The sequence below is a fragment of the Neovison vison genome, chromosome 9, assembly GCF_020171115.1.
Source record: "Neovison vison isolate M4711 chromosome 9, ASM_NN_V1, whole genome shotgun sequence".
NCBI classification, from domain to species: Eukaryota; Metazoa; Chordata; class Mammalia; order Carnivora; family Mustelidae; genus Neogale; species Neogale vison.
Genome location: NC_058099.1, coordinates 43,174,072 through 43,197,300, shown reverse-complemented (window position 1 = coordinate 43,197,300; position 23,229 = coordinate 43,174,072). Strand labels below are relative to the sequence as shown.

Below are 23,229 nucleotides of genomic sequence, written 5' to 3'. Positions count from 1 at the left end.
TGCATTATGCTAAGTTAAAGAAGCAGACTCAAAGGCTATATATTGGGGTGCCTGGGTGGCTCAGTGGGTTAAAGCCTCAGCCTTTGGCTCAGATCATGATCCTGGGGTGCTGGGATTGAGCCCTGCGGCAGGCTCTGCTCAGCAGGGAGCCTGCTTCCTCCTCTCTCTGCCGGTCTCTCTGCCTACTTGTGATCTCTGTCAAATAAATAAAATCTTTTTTTTAAAAAAAGGCTATATACTGTATTATTCCATCTATATCACACTCTAGAAAAAGAATAGGTATAGAGGACAGAAACAGATTAGTGGTTGCCAGAGATTGGGGATGGGAGGATTGGACTACAAGGAGCCACGGAGGAGATTTTTAGTGTGATGGAACTATTCTATATCATGAATGTGGCAACAGATTAAAAAACCACTCATTTGCCCAATTTTATAGAACTATATAGCAAAAAAGGTGAACTATAATTATCTAAATGATACCTTATTTTTTTTAACTGAAACACCACAAAAGTATTAGAGCAGGCTCAAAAAAATTAAATCATATGGTAGTGAACTGTAACCTTCAAACACTAAAAAATGAGGCAAAACAAGCTTAATTTTTCTCACAGTGCTTTTCCAAAGAGCAAATAAATCTACATCTCCAGTGTCCCTCAGCAATTTTCTTCAGGCTTTCATAAAAAAAAAATGTGGGGAAAATCCTCAATACTCATCAGCATAAAATGGAATTTTAGGAATAGTTATTATGACAGATTCAGAGTAAAAATCCCAAAGCGAATACAGCAACTTTTTTTTTTTCGATGCTTACTATGTTACAGGTACTATTCTAAGCACTTTATGATCCTCTTCTCAATCATCATCATGATCCTATAGGGTATGGTATGTACGGGTATTACCCCAATTCTCCAGCTGAGGACACTGAGGCCCAGGAGGATTTAAGTAACTTGCCAAACATCAGAAAGCCAGCAAACTGTGGAGTTATGCTGGTAGGCATTAAATTTAAATTAAATTTGAAATGCAGGCAGTTTAATTCTAGAACCTTCACTCTTTACATTTATTTGGACTTTCTATTACCTACAGAAATACTTCTCCAAGTAGTAATACCTAAAAATTACATGTAGCCAAGCAACCCTCTCTGGTCCCCTCCTGTTCAAGAGCTCTGTACTATTGCTCTATAAACTTTGCTTGGCTGCCATTAAAACAAAAACAAAACAAAACAAAACAAAAACAAAAACAAAAAACCTCTCCAAACCAAAACAGACAAACAAACAAGCAACATGTAGCTATGGCAATATACAGATTCATACGGCCATATATACCTCAAAGGATAAAGCCAGTTTTGACTCACAATTTGACCTCAAGGCCCCAAAGGAAAATTCTTCTTCCTTATTGGGTAAACTAAAATAAGCTACTAAAATATCCAGACAGAATTATTTTAAATGTTGAAAATTTCAATGAAAAGACAAGCATAAGTAACAATGAAAGATTCATAATCCTCAAGAAAGGGTCTGCAAGGAATGGGAATAAAAAAAGAGGAAGGAAACATTTTGAACTCTGTACCTTTTTGTACCATTCTGTACAACTAGTACTGTTTGAATTTTTTCCTCACTGAGGCATTTTATCTGCACATATGTATTACATCCCTAGAAAAAGAATCCCAGAATTTTCCCTCCTGCATCCTCATCTTGCCTCTTCACGGTCCATGATGCCAGGTTGGGTTTTCAGTATAGTGAAACCAAGCTGATGAGACAGGAGCAGATTATTCTGCCATTTTTCTAGCTCTTTTGAGTGTATATCAAACCTGGGACTGATCACTCCATACTTGTTTAACCTGCTCATGAAGTTCATAACAATTTTTCCAGCTCTGTAATCATCAATGATTTCAAATTCGCCAATGTAACCACGCTTCATCATCACAGTTAGAAACCAAACAATGACTTTGGAGAATGGCCTAGAAAAAACTTGGCGTTTGCTTCTCTTTCAAGCATTATGGGGTTTTTCGGTGTGTTTTTCTTTTTCTTAATTGACCTTGTTAATGCTCTTGAGAGCATGTGCCACAACGTTCATGTGAACATTCATGTTAAATTCATAATGATGATAGCAGCATTGAAAGATGGACAGAGTACTATTTGTGTTTTTAAACCATGCCCATGGGTGTGCCTCGGTGGCTCAGTTGTTAAGCGTCTGCCTTTGGCTCAGGTCATGATCCCAGGGTCCCTGCACTGGACTCACTGTTCAGTGGGAAGCCTGCTTCTCCCTCTCCCACTCCTCCCGCCTGTGTTCCCTCTCTAGCTGTGTCTGTCAAATAAATAAAGTATTTAAATGAATGAATGAATAAATAAATAAACCATGCCGATGCATTTGGCTATTAACTTTAAAAAAAAGTTAATGGAAGTACAGGTTCACACAAGTTTGTAACAGAAAACAAGGAGAATAAAAGGAAACAAACATACAGAAGAAATTTACTGAATAATAGCAGTGTAATCAAGAATTATAAAAATAATATTCTAAGTAAATTCTTGATAGTTGTAAAGAAGAATATGGCAAAATGAAAATTAAAAGGGGATGTTAAAGCTCTACCTTAAAACTCAGACCAAAATAAATCTCAAAATAATTTTAAAATTTCAAAATAAATTTCATTTAAAAAAATCCGTAAAGTACTTAAAGAAAATATGAGGAATATTTTCTAACTTCAGAAAAGAGAAGGACTTTTCTAAATATAAAACCCAAAAAACATAAAAGATTATCAAATTAGACTACATTAACATGAAATATTTATGCATACAATACAAGGTAAAAGCCTTAAAGTATAAAAAGAAGAGCAAAGCAAAAAATAACGGCAACCCATATCACCAACAATGGATTAAAAAGACCAAAGCTGGGATGCCTGGGTAGCCTCAGTTAAGCATCTGACTTTGGCTCAGGTCATGATCCCAGGGTTCTGGGATCAAGCCCCACATTAGGTGCCCTGCTCGGTTGGGAGCCTGTTTCTCCCTCTCCCTCTGCCTGCCGCTCTGCCTGCTTGTGTGCTCTCTGTCAAATAAATCTAAAAAATTTTTTTAAATCAATAAGTAAACCAAAAAGAAAAAAGACTAAAGTCCTCCAACTACATACACACGAAGGGTAAATAAATGCCAGAGCTCAGAGAAAACTCCACTAGCTCTATAATATATAAAAAGATGATTAATTTCACTCATAATAAGAGAATACAAATTAAAATTCCCATAACATATTATCTACTGGATGAACAAAGATCAAAACGTTAGATAACACTATACTGAGTGAAGTGTATGAACACTTGTACTCCACATTTAGAGGTATCAATCAGTTTAAACTCTGTAAGTCAATTATGGCAAAATCTTCTAAAATTTCAAATATGCAAATATCTGACTAAGCAATTAACTTGTAGGTATTATGCCACACATAATCACAGAGGAACAAGGTTATATACAGAAAATTTATATCATTTGTAGTAACAAAGGAGTAAAAATTTTATTTATTTATTTATTTTTAAAGATTATTTATTTATTTATTTGACAGAGAGAGAGAGAGAGAGAGATCACAAGTAGACGGAGAGGCAGACAGAGAGGGAAGCAGGCTCCCTGCTGAGCAGAGAACCTGATGCAGGACTCGATCCCAGGACCCTGAGATCATGACCCGAGCCAAAGGCAGCAGCTTAACCCACTGAGCCACCCAGGCGCCCAAGAGTAAACAATTTAAATGTCCATCAACAGACTTAATACTTGACTACATCCAATAATGGAATAGTATACAGGTATATATAGGAAGCCTTATATGTACAAGAAAGAATAAAACCCAAGAAAAGACATACTATTATATGGAAAAAATTAAGTGGAAAGGGTATGGAATAGTTTGCACAGTATGCTGCTTTAATGTGTGAAAAGAAAAATATATACATACACATGTATTTGTAAACTCATGGATTATCCATGGATTATCTCTGGGAGGATACACAAGAAATTGGTTTACTGTGGTTGCCTATAGGAAGGAAGAATGAGGAAGAGGAGAAAGATTTATTTTCATTAAATACGTTAAAATTTTGGGGTGCCTGGGTGGCTCAGTGGGTTAAAGCCTCTGTCTTCGGCTCCGGTTGTAATCCCAGAGTCCTGGGATCAAGCCATGCATTGGGCTCTCTGCTCAGCAGGGAGCCTGTTTTCTCCTTTCTCTCTGCCTGCTTCTCTGCCTACTTGTGATCTCTGTCTGTCAAATAAATAAATAAAATCTTAAAAAAAAATACGTTAAAAATTTTTGTACTATGGGCATGCACTTATTGTTCAAATAAATAAACTCTTAAATAACAGACACTAGATACATGGTTAGGTGGGAAAATGTCCTTATTTTCTGGAAATTCAACAAATATTCAGAATTAAGATATCTATAATTACCTTTATAATACTCTAAGAAAAAAGATGAAGCAAAAATGAAAACTGCTATAATTGTTAAGATCCAGCCAACAGTGTCGTTACACTATTCTAATTTTCTATACCTTTATTTTTCATAATAAAAGTAAAAGTGAAATTCCTTTTTACCTAACGTAATACAGTGAAATCTCTTTTACCTAACACAGACAAGTAATGTCTTTACCTGACATTAAGTTCTTATTAAAGTTCTTATTAACATAGGAAAACACCTTTAAAAGTTATATAATTTAAGCATTTTAGGTTAACATAAAACAGAAATGTGACCTTCCTTCACCAATCTTTGGACCCAATGCCACAGCCTTACCATTATTATGAATCCATGGAAAACGGTTCAATTTCATCCTACTCCCATAAATCATTTCTACTTTTGGCTCATTTAAAATGCAACCATCGGGGCGCCTGGGTGGCTCAGTGGGTTAAGCCACCGCCTTCGGCTCAGGTCATGATCTCAGGGTCCTGGGATCGAGTCCCGCATCGGTCTCTCTGCTCAGCAGGGAGCCTGCTTCCTCCTCTCTCTCTCTCTGCCTGCCTCTCTGCCTACTTGTGATCTCTCTCTGTCAAATAAATAAATAAAATCCTTAAAAATAAATAAATAAAATAAAATAAAATGCAAACATCTCAGTGCCAAAAAAAATTACCCTTTATACAATGTTCCCCAAACTTTTACTGTTACCCCACAGCTAAATGACAACTTTTTAATAATATCACTGAGTTTTTCAAAACAATCAACTTAATCAACTACTCTTTTCATGTTTATATTTCATCAGTTTATATATTTAACTAGTGGGTAACTACAAAAACTCTTGGTAAGCAAACACTTCAAATGGTGGGACAAGTTCACATGTGTATTAGAGAACACTCATTAATATCAGTTTAGCACACCGTAAACATCAGAGAATTTCTCTTTTTTAAAGATTTTATTTATTTTTATTTATTAATTTATTTGACAGAGAGAGACAGTACAAGCGGGGGAGGGAGAGGAATAAACAGACTCAGCATTGGGCATGGAGTCTGAAGTGGGGGGTCAATCCCATGACCCCGAAATTATGACGTGAGCCAAATTAAGAGTCCAACACTCAGCTGCCTGAGCCACTCAGGAGCCCCATGAATTTATTTTTCAAATGAACTAGAAAGGGCAATTAATATAATAAGAATCAGTTAAGGGATTAAGAAAAACTTAATTTTTTAAAAATAGTGATAATATCAGAAAAAAGGAAAAATACCTGCCAACATTGAAACCAGTCTTCAAGCAACAGGATGAGGCAGTAAATTGACCAACAGAAAAATGACAATAGATACAATTTAAAAATTAGGGAAACTAACACAGCTGCTAATCTCCGGCGTTTTATTAAACTAACATACAGCATCAAAATTCTATCATGTATCGGGCGCCTGGGTGGCTCAGTGGGTTAAGCCTCCGCCTTTGGCTCAGGTCATGATCTCAGGGTCCTGGGATCGAGTCCCCCATCGGGCTCTCTGCTAGGCAGGGAGCCTGCTTCCTCTTCTCTCTCTCTCTGCCTGCCTCTCTGCCTGCTTGGTCTCTGTCAAATAAATAAATAAAATCTTTAAAAAAAAAAAAAATTCTATCATGTATCACTGCCAAGGTTCAGCAACAGAAGAATGGTCATACAGTACAGTTCTAGCTGTTATTCTTAGTGAGACAACTGATAAAGCCAGAGAAATAGTTCAGTATTTTCAAGAATAAACATCTGAATGCAAAGTAGTCATTTACCCACCTACAACTAAGCAATATGCTCTTCTTTCATTGTATCTTTACTAAAGCGCCTAACCCCTAACATGACTATAAACAGCAGTAAACAGGAAGCTACTCCTATTCTGAAGGGTGGAAGAACTTGTAGACTATTTAAAAAATATAATTATTACAATGTATTAAAACCTAGTACACTGTAAATAGTAACCAGTACATTGTAAGTAGTAACTAGTAGTAGATGACACCAACTTCTTTTCAACTACTTGTATTTAATACCTAGGTATTCTATCGTGAACAAAAATATTCATATTTGAAATTCATAAAACAGATGCTTAAATGGAAATTTTTAAAAAAATTCCTGCCAAGGAATTATTCACTTTGCAAAAATAATTTCCTCTAAATTTGATTCACTAATTAAATATTCTAGTGAATATAAAATGGTTCCATTTATATCTGTTACCTAAAATCTCTCAAGTATATTTAGGAATCTCTCATTAAAAAAAAAGTCATCATCTAAAACTGGAATCCAGTAAGAGCTACTTTAGAACATGCCTATTATCTGCTAAGAAAGTAGCAATGACCATGAACAGAATTTCCATAACACTCATATACAAACTACTTTGCAGTATATCTTATTTTGAGAATGTGGATTTTTAAATTTACCTTCTAGAACTGTAATATTATCTCAACAATGCTTATTATCTATAGGGAAACACAGTTTCATTTCCACCAAATTCTCCTTCAATATCACTCCCTAAAAGCACATTAATTTAAAATTCATGAAGATATTTATTACAGGAATTCTAAAATACTGCTAAGATCTCCCTGAAGTATTTGTATTTTTATTCTTTAAAATAAAGCCCCAATTTGGATTATTTTATTGCACTATTCAAGATTTAAATATTATTACAAACATATTCTTTAGAGCATAATCATCTTACATTATAGGCTGAGCAATACCTAGTCTCATTTTGTGTGCTATTTTAGCTATAATACTTCATTTCCAGCACATTTCCAAATGGAAACAGTGCTCTAATTCCCGGCATCTATACTGACTTATTTACTTAAAATTCTTGTCCTTGTTAAGCAATTGTTGTCATCTGTAACACTGGTAAATCTTGTCACAATACCTAACAGTTTTAAAACACTGCAAAATAATAGATGCTGAGATTTTTAGGCTATCTGTAACATAATATAAATTTGTTCATTTGCTTACCTAAGGTGAACCAAAGTGACAATCCCATCTGTCACCCTTTTTAAAAAAAAAAAAAAAGAATGTATTTATTTATTTGACAGAGAGAGACCACAAGTAGGCAGAGAGGCAGACAGAGAGAGAGAGGAAGGGAAGCAGGCTCCCTCCTGAGCAGAGAGGCTGATGCGGGACTCGATCCCAGGACCCTGGGATCATGACCTGAGCCTAAGGCAGAGGCTTAACCCACTGAGCCACCCAGGGACCCCACCATCTGTCAACCTTTTGAAAATGAAGGTATTTAGAAACTGTGAATGTTTTATCTTTATAGTTCCTAATCTCATTCCTATAACATTTGTTAGGTTAAAACTCATTAATTTCACGTTTTAAAAGTAGCACACTGTCAAAAACTTCTTATAACTAATGCTTCTGCTTTCTTATTATTTTTGGTAGTTAAATTTCTGTTGTCTATAATCTAGTCTGTGGTATTTTGTTATGGCAGCCCCTTAACACACAAAGTCTTCTGCAAATAGGGAGTTTTACTTTTTCCTTCTAATCTGTGTGACTTTTATTTCTTTTTCATGCTTTGTTAAACCTGTTGATATTTCCACTACCTTGCTAAATAGGAGTGATGAGAGAAGGTATTTTTGCTTGGTCCTATTTTAGAAAGAAACCATGTAAAGATTTTCATATTTAAGTATGCCATTATTTGTATGCATTTTTTAAAAAAAATTATTTATTTCTCTATCAGAGAGAGAGCACAAGCAGGCAGAGTGGCAGGAAGAGGCAGAGAGAGAAGCAGACTCCCCGCTGATCCCAGGATCCAGGGATCATGACCTGAGTCAAAGACAGTGGCTTAACCAAATGAGCCACCCAGGCGCCTCTTGTGTGCATTTGTTTTTAGGTTTATTTTATTGTTCTTTTTTTCTAACTTCTTGAATTGAATACTCAGTTCACTTATTTTAATTATTTACAGAATAGTAATACATACTTAAGGCTAAAATTTTCCTCTGAGTATTACGTTAGCTGTATCCCATAGAGCTGGTTCATTTTTTAATGTTAGATTTTAGACAGTTTATAATTCCTCTTTAACCTCAAAGCTGTTGAGTTTTAGAATACGTAGACAGTGAGGTTCCATAGGCTTTTTGTTCATTTTACTTTACTGCTCTAAAATCAGGACAACAGTTCTTTAAGAATTTTATTAAACATTTTATGACCAAACTTACTGTTTTTGTGGATATTCCACAAGAGATAAGTTCTGTTTTCAGAATACAGAATATGGTCTATACCAATCAATTCATTTAGGTCTTCAATATCTTTACTTACCTTTCATCTAGATAATTTATCATGAGATAGATGAGAGAGATAAAATTAAGTTCCTACAGGACGCGTGGGTGGCTCAGTTTGTTAAGCAGCTGCCTTGGGCTCTGGTCGTGACCCTAGGGTCTTGAGACCCACATCTGGCTCAGCAGAGAGCTTGCTTCTCCCTCCCACTCTGCTGCTCTCCCTGCTTGTACTCTCCCTCTCTGTTAAATGAATAAATAAAACCTTTAAAAAAAATTAAATTCCTACTACTCACACACTTCTTATTTCACATCATGATTCCCATAGTTTTTGCCTTATAAAAGTGATACAGAGGAAATAACACAAATATATGGCACCTGTAAGGCATATATTCCTGTTAGATCACCTTTGTGGATGTCACAGTATTATAAATTGCCTTTTACTGTCTTGTATAAATCTTTTTGCCTTGAATTCAACCTTCACTAATATTAGGCTTATTATACCTTGCTTGCAAGTATTTCTTACAGATCTTTTGTTTGGTTACTGACTATTTAAGAGAAATAATACCCAAAATTTAAAAAAAAATTTCACACAAATACATCTTTTTTTTTAATGGTTTCTGGGTTTTTAGTCTTATTGAAGAACTTCACCAACTACCACAATAGATTACACAATTAAAGTACGCTTTCTATTTTTTTCAGATTATTTTTCTGTTTTTTAGTAAAATGTTATGTTTTTCTTCGTAAGTTTACTGTTAAAGGTATTTGAAAGCCTATCATATTTTTATAACTAGTATTAACAGAATTTTTCTTTAGTTCCCAGTCTCTGGGTTGAAGAATGCTGATAAAGCATTACCTCTCTGTGTCTGTGAGGATGTTTCCTCAAGATATTAGCATTTGAATTGAACCAGGTAAAGCATGTAGCCCTACCCCCATGCAGGCTACAGCTAATCCCTTGAGGGCTGGAATAAAAAAGGCAGAAGGGCACGGTACCTGGGTGTCTCATTCCATTAAGGGGCCAATTCTTGGTTTTAGCTAGGTCCTGATCTCAGGGTCCTGATACTAACCCACTCTTACAGGATCTAGCCCCACTTCGGGCTCTGGGCTCAGTGCAGAGCCTGTTTGTCCCTCCCGTTCTGGTTACTCCCTGCGCTTACTCTCTCACTCTCAAGTTAAAAAAAAAAAATCTAAAAAAGAAAGAAGGCAAGAGGGCAAATTAACTGTCCACTTGAGTTCAGAAATCCATCTACCCTGGAACAGGGGCGCTGCCGGTTTCTGACCTTTTGGAGTTACACTAGGGACTTACACCACATTTGCTGGCCTTCAGAGTAAAAAGCCATGTTTTGCCACTGGCTTTCCTGGCTCTCCAGCTTACGGACAAAAGATCAACAGATCATGGAGTTGGGTCCCCCCAAAACTGGGTACCCCAATAATGGGTCTGTGATCAAAGGAGTGAGGCTGATACAAAGGGAAGGTCAAGCAAAGTTTTATTTCGCGCCAAGCAACAAGAACCAGATCGACCGTCAAACGGACCAGTCAGGGCGCCCCTACAGAGGATGACCCCTCCCTGCTTTCCAGACTAACTTTTATAGAGCAAAGGCCAAGTGGTTGGGCCTGGCCACACACAGGTGGCCAATGAGATTGTAACACAGGAAACTCCACAGTGATGCTAGGTGACCAACTGAATTACAATTTACCCTAGTAGACATTTGAACCAGCCTATCATATTGTTCAGAATTGGCACCCAAAAGGCACCCAAAGGGCGGGGCCCATACTCCTTGGTAGCTAGGAGACAGTAAACGTCCCCCACTGATTGAATAGCTCCACCTGGCCTGACCCACCCTTGTATTTGGACTTCATTACCTGGGACTGGTTTCCCAGACTTATTTTTAAGTCCCCTAGGGGAAGGGGAGCAGGGATAGTTTAAGGGTTAAACAACAAAGTTATTGTTTAACCTCAATGGAAGCCTCTGGCTAAAATAAAAATATAAAATAGGTCCTTACAGTGGGACTTCTTGTCATCCATAAGCACATGACCCAATTCCTCTAACAAATCTCTTATATATCTACAATATCCTACTGCTTCTGTCTCTCTGGAAAACCCTAATACATTCCCTTTATAGATCTTTCTGCTCTAAGAGAGAATAGTTGTTGGTTTTCTTATGCTTATATACTGCTCCATCTTATCAAATTCTAGTCTTTAAAAAAAAAAACAACCTAGAGGGTCGCCTGGGTGGCTCAGTGGGTTAAAGCCTCTGCCTTCAGCTCAGGTCGTGATCCCAGGATCCTGGAATTGAGCCCTGAATCAGGCTCTCTGCTCAGTGGAGTGCCGGCTTCCCCCTCTTTCTCTGCCTGCCTCTCTGCCTACTTGTGATCTCTGTCAAATAAAATAAATAAAATCTTAAAAAAAAAAAAACAAAACCTAGAATCTCTCAACTACTCTAGGTCTATAGTCTTATAAAATGGAAAGAGAAACATGTTTACTTCTTCTTTTCCAAAGCTTATCATATCAAAGTTAATTCCTCTCCATCACCCACCCATCTTTCTTTTGGTCTAACTATAGTTGTTAGCACCTCTATGAAAATGTTTAAAATAAATGGCCATAACAGGCTTCCTATCTAGTCCCTCATTTTAATTCACTAAGTGGGTAGTTAAGTTTGGTCAAATGTCCTCACCTTATCTGAGTAGTTTTCTCCAGTACCTTTTTCTCTTAAGATTTTATTTATTTATTTGACAGAGAGAGACACAGAGAGAGAGAGAACACAAGCAGGGGGAATGTGAGAGGGAAAAGCAGGTTTCCCACCTAGAAGGGAGCCCAAGAGGGGCTCAACCCCAGGGTGTGGGGGCACGAGGCGCATACCATGACCTGAGGGGAAGGAAGCCACTTAAGGACTGAGATTTAAGGTGCCCCTCCAGTACATTTTTTACCTACAGCTTATATTAGAAATGACTGCTGAATATTAACAAAGGCCTTTTTAGTTTCTACTTATCTGAGAATATAATTTTTCTTCTTATTTATTTATTTGACAGAGAGAGATCACAAGTAGACAGAGAGGCAGGAAGAGAGAGAGAGAGAGAGAGGGAAGCAGGCTCCCTGCCGAGCAGAGAGCTCGATGTGGGACTCGATCCCAGGACCCTGAGATCATGACCTGAGCCGAAGGCAGCGGCTTAACCCACTGAGCCACCCAGGCGTCCCTAATTTTTCTTCTTTAATTTGCTGATATGAATTACGCTAATAGACTTTCTAACTAAATTTCCTGTAAATTCCTGGAAAAAATTCTACTTGGTCAGTGGCGTAACTACTCACATGATACACTGCTGGATTCTACATGCTAATATGTACTTATAATTTTCACATCTACATTCACAAGTGAGAATGTCTATCATCTCCTATATGCTTTTTTTTCACTGTTTATTAGATTTGGGGTATTAACGCTATGTAGAAGTCATAAAGTAAATTGAAGACCTTTTCATCTTTTCCTATAGCCCAGAATAATTTAAACAACAAAGGTGTAATGTGTTTGAAAGTAACAACAGCTGGTATTAATGAATATTTTATTAGCTGTAAACACATTATATGCATTGACTCACATTAAGTAACAATTCAGCTGTGAATCCACACAGCTGAATTGTTACTTGGTCTTGGTCTTTCTTTCAATAGCAGATCTCTATTCACCTTTCCAATTTCTTCTATGTTAATCTCCAAGTTTTCTACTTTTACAGAAAGTCAATTTGGTTTACTTGTATTTTGAAAAAACAACAACAATAACAAAAAACATCCATTTGTTAGTTTCAAGTTTGTTTATACAATGCTGCATGTGGATTCACACCAGTCTATGATTTTGTGATAATAATACCTCCTTTCTTCCTAATCTCAATTCTAATTGTTCTCCACTTAACCTCCTTAATCAGACCCAAAAGGACTTTCTCTATGATCTGGACTTTACACAGACCAAGTTAATGGACTTATTCACTTCTCTTTCTTTAGTTTTAATGTTTACATTCATGGTTTCATTTTTCTAACTTTCTTCTGGTTTCCTCTTTATTTTTTAAATTCCTTTAAAATGTACACTAAGTGTCTGGGCTAGTCAATAAGTTTATTATTTCTTATAGCAAAATCTTCCCTTTAAACACAGCTTTGTGATGCAAACAATCAACTGAAACACATGAACTCTAATTGAATCCTGGATCAGAATCAGTTTGTTAATTAAAATAAACACACTCTAAAAAAATTGTTTTTTGGTAATTGGGAAAATTTTGTATGGGCAACATATTAGGTAACATTATTGAACTACTGTTTATTTTCTTAAAAGTGATGTTGTACTACCACTATACAGTAGACTGTCATTTTTAGGAAATGCATACTGAACTGTTTAGGCATTAAATATTATGACCTCTGCATTTTTAAATGATTTATGGGCTAAATTATGTCTCCTCCCTTAAAAATTCATAGGCTGAAGCCCAACCACAGTATCTCAGAATACCACTATTTTGGAGATAGGACCTTTAAAGAGGTAATTAAGTTAAAATGAGGCCATTATGGGGGCCTGGGTGGCTCAGTGGGTTAAGCCGCTGCCTTCGGGTCAGGTCATGATCTCAGGGTCCTGGGATCGAGTCCCGCATCGGGCTCTCTGCTCAGCAGGGAGCCTGCTTCCTCCTCTCTCTCTCTGCCTGCCTCTCTGCCTACCTGTGATCTCTCTCTGTCAAATAAATAAATAAAATCTTTAAAAAAAATAAAATGAGGCCATTATGATAGACTTTGGCATCTGACTGGTATCCTTATAAAAAGAGATTAGAATACAGGGAGAGACATCAGGGGCACACCCACATAAGGGCAGCCAAGTACGCAGCAACAAGGGGCACCTGGGTGGCTCAGTCGGTTAAGCATCCAACTCTTGGTTTCAGTTCAGGTCATGATCTCAGGTCCGTGGATTGAGCCCCACATCCTTCACGTCAGGCTCTCTGCTCAGTGGGGAATCTGCCTGAGAATCCTCTAGCTCTGCCCTCACCCCCTGGGCCCCCGCCCCCTCAAAAAAATAAAACTTAAAAAAAGAAGCAGCAACAAGGTAGCCATCTGCAAGTCAAGAAGAGAGGCCTCAGAGGAAACCAAACTTGCCAGTACCTTGATCTTGAACTTCCAGCCTCCAGAACCATGAGAAAATCAATTTCTGTTCTTTAAATAAGTCAACCAATCTACGGTATTTTGCTATGGCAACCCTAGAAAGCTAATGCAAACAGGTCTGGGAGAAAAATGATAAACACAAAGAGAGAAAGCAAAAATAGCAAAAGCTTAATGTTGCTTATTTCATTCTATGATTCTTTTAATTTTTATGTAAATTTAAAATTTTCCAAAATAAACAGATTTATATTAGCATCCCAAAACTCTGGGCATTTTTTTATCATCACAATAGTCAAATTTTATGTACCTATATAAAATGAACCACCTATCTCATTTGTGAAATTAGACGATTATCAATCTGACATTAATAGATACTAGAAGAATTTCAAGTGTTCTAAACCACTAACATAATACCTGGTAGAGTAAGTACTTAATAAATGAGTATCACTAGTAGTAAATTCAAATTCCAAATGGGCGATGTGATTCTGCTTCAGGCTGCATCACTGTTGTCATACACGTACGAGTAGTAGTTTAAGAAAATCACCCTAATCCTGAAAGCAATTAACTGTATTCTCATATATTCCAAAAGGACCAATCATTACAAGTAAACAAATCAATTCTGTTAAATCATTTTCTATAAATACAACAGAGAAAAACAATCACATTGTTGGGGTAAGAAATTATGGAAGGAACAACAAGGAAATTCTGAAATGGAAATGAAAGTTTTTAACTTACTGACTGACTAAATCAGATCCCATCTTAGCGCCATCATCTGCTTCCTCTTCCATATCAGAGTCCATACCATTGTCACCTTATAAATAAAATAAACTATTGAAAGCAGGCTTATAAAATGTCAGAACAATTTAATAACTACACAAATTGCCATCTATAAAAGTGACGCAGATTCAAGAACTTAATAGTTGTTGAAAGATGACATTTTTAATTGCTTATATTTAAAATGAGTTCTTTCAGGGTGCCTGGGTGGCTCAGTCCTTAAGCTCAGGTCATGGCTCCAGGGTCCTGGGATCGAGTCCCACATCGGGCTCCCTACTCAGTGAAGAGCATGCTTCTTCCTCTCCCACTCCCCCTGCTTGTGCTCCCTCATTTGCTGTGTCTCTCTGTGAAATACATAAAATCTTAAAAAAAAAAATTGGTTCTTTCAATGCCTTATTAGGTATTTCTCACTGCCTTCCCGTTATCTATGTCATAAATATATACATACACACACACAAAAAAACCATGTGTATATATATGTATTTACAGACTACAACCAAATGTGTACAATTATTAGCAAAGTTATAAATTCGATTAAACCATTTTATTTTTTTTTAAAGATTTTAAGTAATTTCTACACCCATGTGGGGCTCAAATTCATAGCCCTGAGACCAAGAGTCATGCTCTACCAAGTGTACCAGCCAAGCGTGCACATTAAAACATTTTGCATTTAAAAAAGATATCTCTGGAAATCTAAAGTCTTCATTTTTTGCTTCTTCTCTTATAATGCTAATGCTATAATCCTTGTACAGTTCCAAAAGAAAAAAAAAAAGTATGAAAATCTAAAATTCTGGGGCGTCTCAGTGGCTCAGACGGTCAAGCGTCTACCTTTGGCTCAGGTCATGATCTCCAGGTCCTGGGATCAAGTCCCACATCAGGCTTCTGACTCAGCAGGGAGTATGCTTCTCCCTCTCCCTCCACCTCTCCCCCTGCTCATGCTTTCTCTCTGTCTCTTATCAAATGAATAAAAAAAACATAATTTAAAAAAAGAAAATCTAAAATTCTACAGGTAGTAGCATCACAAAGAAGAGTTATAGTTTAGGCAGAGATAAATGTAGGCAAATTGCAAAAATTCTTCCAACTCCACAGCCAGGTCTTATTAGAGCAAAAGCAGTATGCAATGGGCAATTATAAGCAATAGTAACGTAAAGCAGAACATAGAAAATTATTTTTAGAAAAGCCATCTCAATAATTAATGTTTTTTTACAACATTTGGGTAAAATTTTTTATTTCATTTTTATTTATACAAACTTGTGCTCTTACCTTTGATTATATTTAGTTTGAGAAAATGAAATACAGATCAAAAAGTCTCTTCTTGAAATGTTATTCTGCTAAGTAAGCTTTATTTCAAAGCACAAACAGAAGTAAAATTACTCAATGACTACCCAGTAATGAAATTAAACTAACAATCAAGAAAAGAAAGAGTGGGGCGCCTGGGTGGCTCAGTGGGTTAAGCCGCTGCCTTCGGCTCGGGTCATGATCTCAGGGTCCTGGGATCGAGTCCCGCATCAGGCTCTCTGCTCAGCAGGGAGCCTGCTTCCTCCTCTCTCTCTCTGCCTGCCTCTCTGCCTACCTGTGATCTCTCTCTGTCAAATAAATAAATAAAATCTTTAAAAAAAAAAAAAAAAAGAAAAGAAAAGAAAGAGTAACTTAGGACTTATGCTAGATATATGTTAAATAATAAGTTATCAGAGTTTAGAAATCCGTATTCTTACCCTCGAGAATCTTCAAGATTTTTTTTTCAGATAGGAGCTCTAACTGTTCTTGGCAGAGTTTTTTAATTTCTTCTATTGAACAGTTCTAAAGAAAATGACATTAAAAAAATACACTTATGTAATATAGTGCCAGAGTAAACTAGAAAACAGCAATCCTAAAAAAAAGTCTGGTTAGCAAACTCTTAAAATAAGACAAATTAAAAGCCACATAAATCCTTCCATGAGATAGTATCTGAAAAACTGTCAATAACATGTAATTATTGTAATTTATAGACATTTGATGAGAATAAAGTATCATATTTATTATGAAAGAACTAAAGAGAAGTGAGGTACCCAGATATTCTTAACAGCAGCCTAGTTTTTAGGTAATTCCTCTAAAGATTTAAATACTCAAGTGCTGGCTTTATACATCTTAGATCTTCCACAACCTATTTCCATTAGAATACCATAAATAAACAAATGAAAACATTTGTGAATTTAGTGAAATGTAAGCTTCTACCAACCAATACTGTGTATTGTTACATAGCAGAATATTATTTCTTAAGACACCAGAGTCATTATACTCTAATTTTGTTATTAAAATGTCCTGCATTTAATAGAATTATTTCTAAAAGGCTAATAAGTTCCTTACCTAAACACAGTATACTGCTCCATTTTTTCTTGGCAAACTTAAATAACAAGGGCTTTTATACTTCTCTAAGATCCCACTTTTTAATTTTTTTGAAGTAGCTTGAGTCGAAAACATCCACTTATGATTTACATGAAGTAAAATGACTACTATAAAAAAGATGTTTGTAGGGACGCCTGGGTGGCTCAGTGGGTTAAAGCCTCTGCCTTCAGCTCAGGTCACGATCCCAGGGTTCTGGGATGGAGCCCTGCATGGGGCTCTCTGCTCAGTAGGAAGCCTGCTTCCCCCCTCTCTCTGCCTGCCTCTCTGCCTGTTTGTGATCTCTGTCTGTCAAATAAATAAATAAATAATCATTTAAAAAATAAAAGGTGTTTGTATAGTTCTATATATGTGTATAATCCAATAATATATGTGATGAAGTACCTTTAACACATCAGGAAGCATCTTCTGTAACTTTTTCTCGCCTATGATACAGAAACACTGCTGAAGCATTTCTTTTTTGTCTGATATATAGAAACTAACTGGCTTTAATGACACAGTCAAGTCCAGTCCACCTTCTTCAAGGTCACTGTGCTCTGCCAAGAATAATTCTTTTTCCAAAGTTGGCAAAAGGTATTTGGTATCCTAAAATTAAAAGAGACAAAGAACCATTAAATAAAGGAGTGTGTATATGATATCATACATTTACATTTAGTAACTAAGACATTAAACATTTCCAAATTCTTTGTTTGCATAAATAAAGCCAGTAAAAAGTATATTTAATTGTTCAGTATTTTTTGATCTTACTGTCCCTACTACAATTAATCCGGTCAACTGATACAAAGTGAAGAGATGATCTCAGGACACACAAGTGAAAATATACTAAATATTAAAAAAAAAAAGGAAATATACTCAGTATTGAGTGACTGCCTATAATTTTAGACTGCTGAACAATTAGGGTAATCCTCTAGCATGTCACTCAACCCAAAACTTTATGCATGCATTGTTTCTTCTGAAATTCATAAAAAGAAATTGGATGGCAGCAAAAATGCTGAAAACCACAATTAAGAAATATTACTGCTTACTAGAGGCTACACACATTGTTAAAACTGCTATGTAATTTAATCATATTCAAAGTAGCCAAATCATTTAAGACATTTCTGTCAATTTGACCTCCTATCACCCAAACATATCCAGTCTGTCTAAATCTACTGCTATAATCCTGGTCCAAGGTGCCATCATCTTTTGCCTAGATTACCTCAACAGTTACTTAACTGGATGTCTTGCATCTAATCTGAGGTCTTTCCAATCTGTTTTGCATACTGTTCCTAGAATAGATTCTATAAAATATTCATATACCCATCCTCTTTATTTATAACTTCTTGATGACTCTGCACTCATCTTAGGGTAATAAAGCCTATCTGAGCCAACATGTTCATTGTTTGTGCTACAAACACAACAACCTTCTTTGAATTACTCAAATATAACCTGATCTTCCTTCACCTCATTCAGCAGGGCTTTTGTACGTATCACTCTGCCTAAGACAGCCTTTCCTCCCCACATCCCCCAACACTATACTCCTAAAATTAACAAATTCAGATATCAATTCAAAAGTCATCTCTTCAAGAAAATATTCCCTGACTATATAGTTCAAGTAGGTTTCTTTATTATATTTTCCAATAGAGTTGTTTTAAAAGTGACTTAAAAACACACCAATTTTAAAGAATACTATGACAATTAGGCTGAAAAAGTAAAGGTTAGATCTCATTTTAATGGTTCACAAAGTAAGTAGTGAGGATATAGAGAAACTGGACATCTCACACACTGCTAGTAGGAACAGAAAGCGGTACAACTGCTTTGAAAAAAGTTTGACAGTTCCTTAAAAAATTGTATGACCCAGGAATTCCATTCCTAGATATGCATCCAAGAGAAATGTAACCACACACCTGCACAAAAACCTGTACACAAATATTCATAATAGCTAAAAGATGGCAACAATCCAAATGTCCATCAAGTGACAAATGGAAAAACCAATTGTGGTATAGCCATACATTGAAATATTATTCCATTCATATAAAATGTCCTGAGCAGGGAAATCCATAAATCTATACAGACAGGAAGTAGTGACTGCCAAAGGAGTGAGTACTGCAGATGATAACTTAAAGTACACACTGGGTTTCTTCTGGGGTAATGGAAATAAAACTAACTATAGTGATTGCTGAACAACTCCATTAATATGCTCAAAACCAGTGAACTGTATATTTGAAACAAGTGAATTGTATGGTATATGAATTACAACTCTACAAAGCTGTTACCAAAAACAGCATCAATAGTAAGAGGAAACACAATATACACCAGATGTAATGGCACTCTCAGAATTCTGAGATGTTGGGGAGCTGGGTGGCTCGGTGGTTTAAGCCTCTGCCTTCGGCTCAGGTCATGATCTTAGGGTTCTGGGATAGAGCCCCACATTGGGCTCTCTGCTCAGTGGGGAGCCTGCTTTCCCCCTCTCTGCCTGCCTCTCTGCCTACTTGTGATCTCTGTCTGGCAGATAAATAAATAAAAACTTTAAAAAAAAATAATTTTGAGTTGTTATCTATATGCCTAATACAACGACGTCTTTTTTTCTTCTTCACAAGTTAGAACTGGGGTTTAGTTCTGCCTGAAAATACTAATATTATTAATTTTAAAAAATTTTAAAAAACCTACCAGACCCACTGAGCGATAAACGCAAATAGTCCAGTTCTAATAAAGCTTTAGGAAAAAGATTAAAACTATTCTGGAACACATCCCCAAAATACAAAACTTTCCAAATCAATCCATAATCTCGATACCAAAACCAGACAGGATAACTAAAATAAAAACTGTAAGCTGATTTAATTTAGGAACATAGACACCAAGTAAGATTACTGAATTCCAGCTGAGTACAGTAACCAAACCAATAAACCAAACAGGGTCTATCCCAAGACTGCAAAACAGTTCAACATGAGTTAATTTACTAAATTATTAAAAATTACATTTTCAGATTAAAGGAGGAAAATTATGTGATCATCTCAACAAAATGCCATAAAAGCATCCAATAAAACTCTACAACCCTCAGTGAACAAGGAATTGAAGAAAATGTCCTTAACTTGATCAAAAGAATCTTTCATGATCTTTGACAAATGTACTTTTGGATGGAACATTAGAAGTGTTCCCAATTAAAAAAACAAATGAGAAAAAAATGCCTGCCACTGCCTCTGTTCAACACTACACTAAAAGTCTTCATTAAAGTAAAAGTACAAAAAACAAGAAGTATTAGCACTGAAAAAGAGACAAAATCCCGTTTGTACAAATTTCTAAGCCAATTTTAAACTAGTAATTAATAGTGTCGCTAAATACAAGAAAATACATAAAAATAAATGGTTTTCTAAAAAAAATAATAAATAGTTTTCCGTGCTTCCACAGCTCCCAATTTAAAGGTGTAATCTTTAAAAATACTAGAAGAAAACAAAAACTAGTTTTAGGATAGGTTGGGAGGATGGAAAGATCTTTCTAATCATACAAAATCCAGAAGGCAAAGGATAATATTATTAATCTTGACCACAGAGAAATTAAAAACTTCAGTACACCATAGACAAAGTTACAGTAACATTTGCAATATACCTTACACAGAGGGTAAGAACACAGACCTTAAATAGATTCAGAACTTTCTAGTAAAAAGCTCAAAATAACAACAAAAAAAAAATGGCCAGAGAATATATTCATGCAACTTACATGCGGAGGAATCAAATGGCAAATAAAAACATTAAAATGTTCAATCTCACTGTTAATCAGGAATATATAAATCAGAACAAATGAAATATTAATTTCACCCATTAAGCTTACAAATTTTTCAAAAATGGATATAGTGATTATTTGCAGAAACTGGTATTCTTTTGTAATGTTTAGACTATACATCAGTAAAATCTGTTTTGGAAAGTATTTGGTGGTACCTACCAAATCTTTTTAAATGCATAAACTTTGACCCAGCAATTTCACTTCTAAGATTCTATCCTAAAGTATTTGTTGCCAATACATACGTACAAGGGTTCATTTTCACATTATCTCTGTAACAGCAAGAAAACTAAAAATCTAAATAGTCATCAATAAAGATAAAATGGAATATACTCGGTCACTAAAAAATAAGACAATTATCTAATTCAATGGGGGTAGTTATCACAATAAAGCTTATATGTAAGACCTTAAATACACAAACTTAAGAGCTAATGAAGATGCTGCCTAGCAAATAAAGGGGAGGCTTAAACAGAGACTCTCATGCTTTCTCTTTTATTTCTGTGTTGTATAACTTTTATGTATTCACGCTTTCGTTATAATATAAGCAAACAGCTTTTTTAAAAAACGGTGGTATTTTGGGAGATCGACGGAGTGTAAAAAACATGGCTTTTGTATCAGATATTGGTTTCAAAATGTAGGTGTTACTAACAAACTGTGACTGTGGGTAAACTTCATTAATTTCTCTGAACCTCAATTTTCTCATCCTGTAAGGCGGAGTTAATCATAATCTACTAAAAGGTGAAGATAAAGAATACGCGGTGCCTCTCAAGGGCACTGAAACCTAGCTCCCGACCCATACTTTTCAGGTCGACTGCTGCTGGAGTGGAAGGGCCAAAAGCTAGATGAGCTAGATGATCAGCAAACCCAGAAAGTTTAAGTTAAAGGCATGGGAGTGTGCGGTTCACCGGTGTTTAGGCACATGAACCTCAAGGAGGGGTGGAACCCTGGGATCCTGGCACTAAGTGAGCTACAGTAAGAGCCCACCCGTCACCAAATTCCGCTCCCCGCCGGTCTTCCTCGGAGAACGCAGCTGCTCCGAGAGCCCCTAGAAGGGCGCGCACGCACCTGCTGCAGGGACCCGGAGACGCTGGAGGATGAGTCAGTGCTCCTCCGCTTCCGGCGCTCGCTGCGCTCCACGCTGCTCCCGCCCCAGCAGCTGCCTCCACTCCCACCGCCAGTGACACTTCCACTGAAGCTGGTGTTCCCACAGCAGGTGACGCTCCCGCAGCCGCTGGTACTCCCACAGCCGCTGGTGCTTCCACTGCCGCTACTTGCTAGGGCGGGCACCAAGTCCGGCGCCGGGAGGGCCGCGGCCGCGTCCTGACCGCTGCGTTTGCGCCGCTTCTCCCGGGAAGACTTCTTCCCCGTCATGATCCCCCTGCTGCAACCATCGGGCGAAAGCCCGCCGTCTCTGAAGCTACCTAAACCCCGCTGTGGCGGCGACTATGGGCGGTGAGCACTGGCGTCGCAGCTTGTGCGTCACTTCCGGCCTCGTCGCAGAGGCCGGGAGGGGTTCCTGGAGGGCGTGCCTGGCAGCAACTGCGCTGCCCAGGGAGAAGAGGAGGTTGGCTTGAATTTGCTGGAGGACTAACAGGTTGTCTTGAGCGTTAAGGTTTCTGTGTCTTTCTGCAAAGGACGGAAGGTGGACCTTTACCGTAGCACTTTGGCTTATTGATTCCTCTTTTCAGATTTTGTCCAATACACATACACAGTAAGGTATGGTGTAGTTTTTGTTTTGTCTTCCAGTGTTTATTCGTGACACTAAAATGTTGTAACAATAAGAAGAACTGGGGGAAAATCTCATTAACATCATCACCGGGGCACATTTTTTGAAATGTATTTTAGGGAATTACACAGAAGTAGGGTTTGGTGCTTCTTTGTTTTTCCCCATTAACACTAGTTTTTAGGCGTGTTTCCATTTCGCTTTTTTTTTTTTTTTTTAAGATTTTATTTATTCATTTGACAGAGAGAGATCACAAGTAAGCAGAGAGGCAGGCAGAGAGAGAGGAAGGGAAGCAGGCTCCCTGCCTAGCAGAGAGCCCGATGCGGGACTCGATCCCAGGACCCTGAGATCATGACCTGAGCCGAAGGCAGCGGCTTAACCCACTGAGCCACCCAGGCGCCCCCCATTTCTCTTCTAAAGGCATTTGGGTATAGTATTTCACCATATTCTTTCTCAATTTATTTAATACTTGAATGCTGGCATTAGCTGTTGCCAAACTGTTACATTTCACAATAATGCAGCTATGAACAGCTTTAAAAAAAATTATTCTTTTCCTTATGACATTTTGTCCCCCCGAAACAAATTTATGAGCTCTTTTTCTTTTTTCCTAAGATTTCATTTATTTCTTTGAGAAAGTGAGTGAGCGAGCACACGAGCAGGGGTAGAGTAAGAGGGAGAAGCTCCCCGACACAGGGGTTCATATCAGGACTCTGGGATCATCATGGCGTGAGCCAGGGGCAGATGCTTAATTGAGTCATCCAGGTGCACTGCACATTATTTTTCTCGTCCTAGTTAACCAGATTTCTTTGAGGAAAGATGAAGCTAATATAAAATGTCACCTGTACACTGAAACC

The 23,229-nt window shown here is 37.1% G+C and overlaps 1 protein-coding gene across 1 annotated transcript in view; it reads right to left on the bottom strand.

Moving 5' to 3' along the window:
• The window catches only part of CAAP1 (caspase activity and apoptosis inhibitor 1), a 51,517-nt gene extending 29,414 nt beyond the window's left edge, over window positions 1–22,103 (bottom strand). The window contains exons 1-4 of the mRNA XM_044265567.1: window positions 21,718–22,103; window positions 17,281–17,481; window positions 16,230–16,314; window positions 14,476–14,551 (exon numbers count right to left, since the gene is read on the bottom strand). Of these exons, the coding sequence (XP_044121502.1) occupies window positions 14,476–14,551; window positions 16,230–16,314; window positions 17,281–17,481; window positions 21,718–22,023 (668 nt within the window). The 5' untranslated portion in view covers window positions 22,024–22,103. The remainder of the gene's footprint in view (window positions 1–14,475; window positions 14,552–16,229; window positions 16,315–17,280; window positions 17,482–21,717) is intronic.
• Window positions 22,104–23,229: the final 1,126 nt, after the last annotated feature.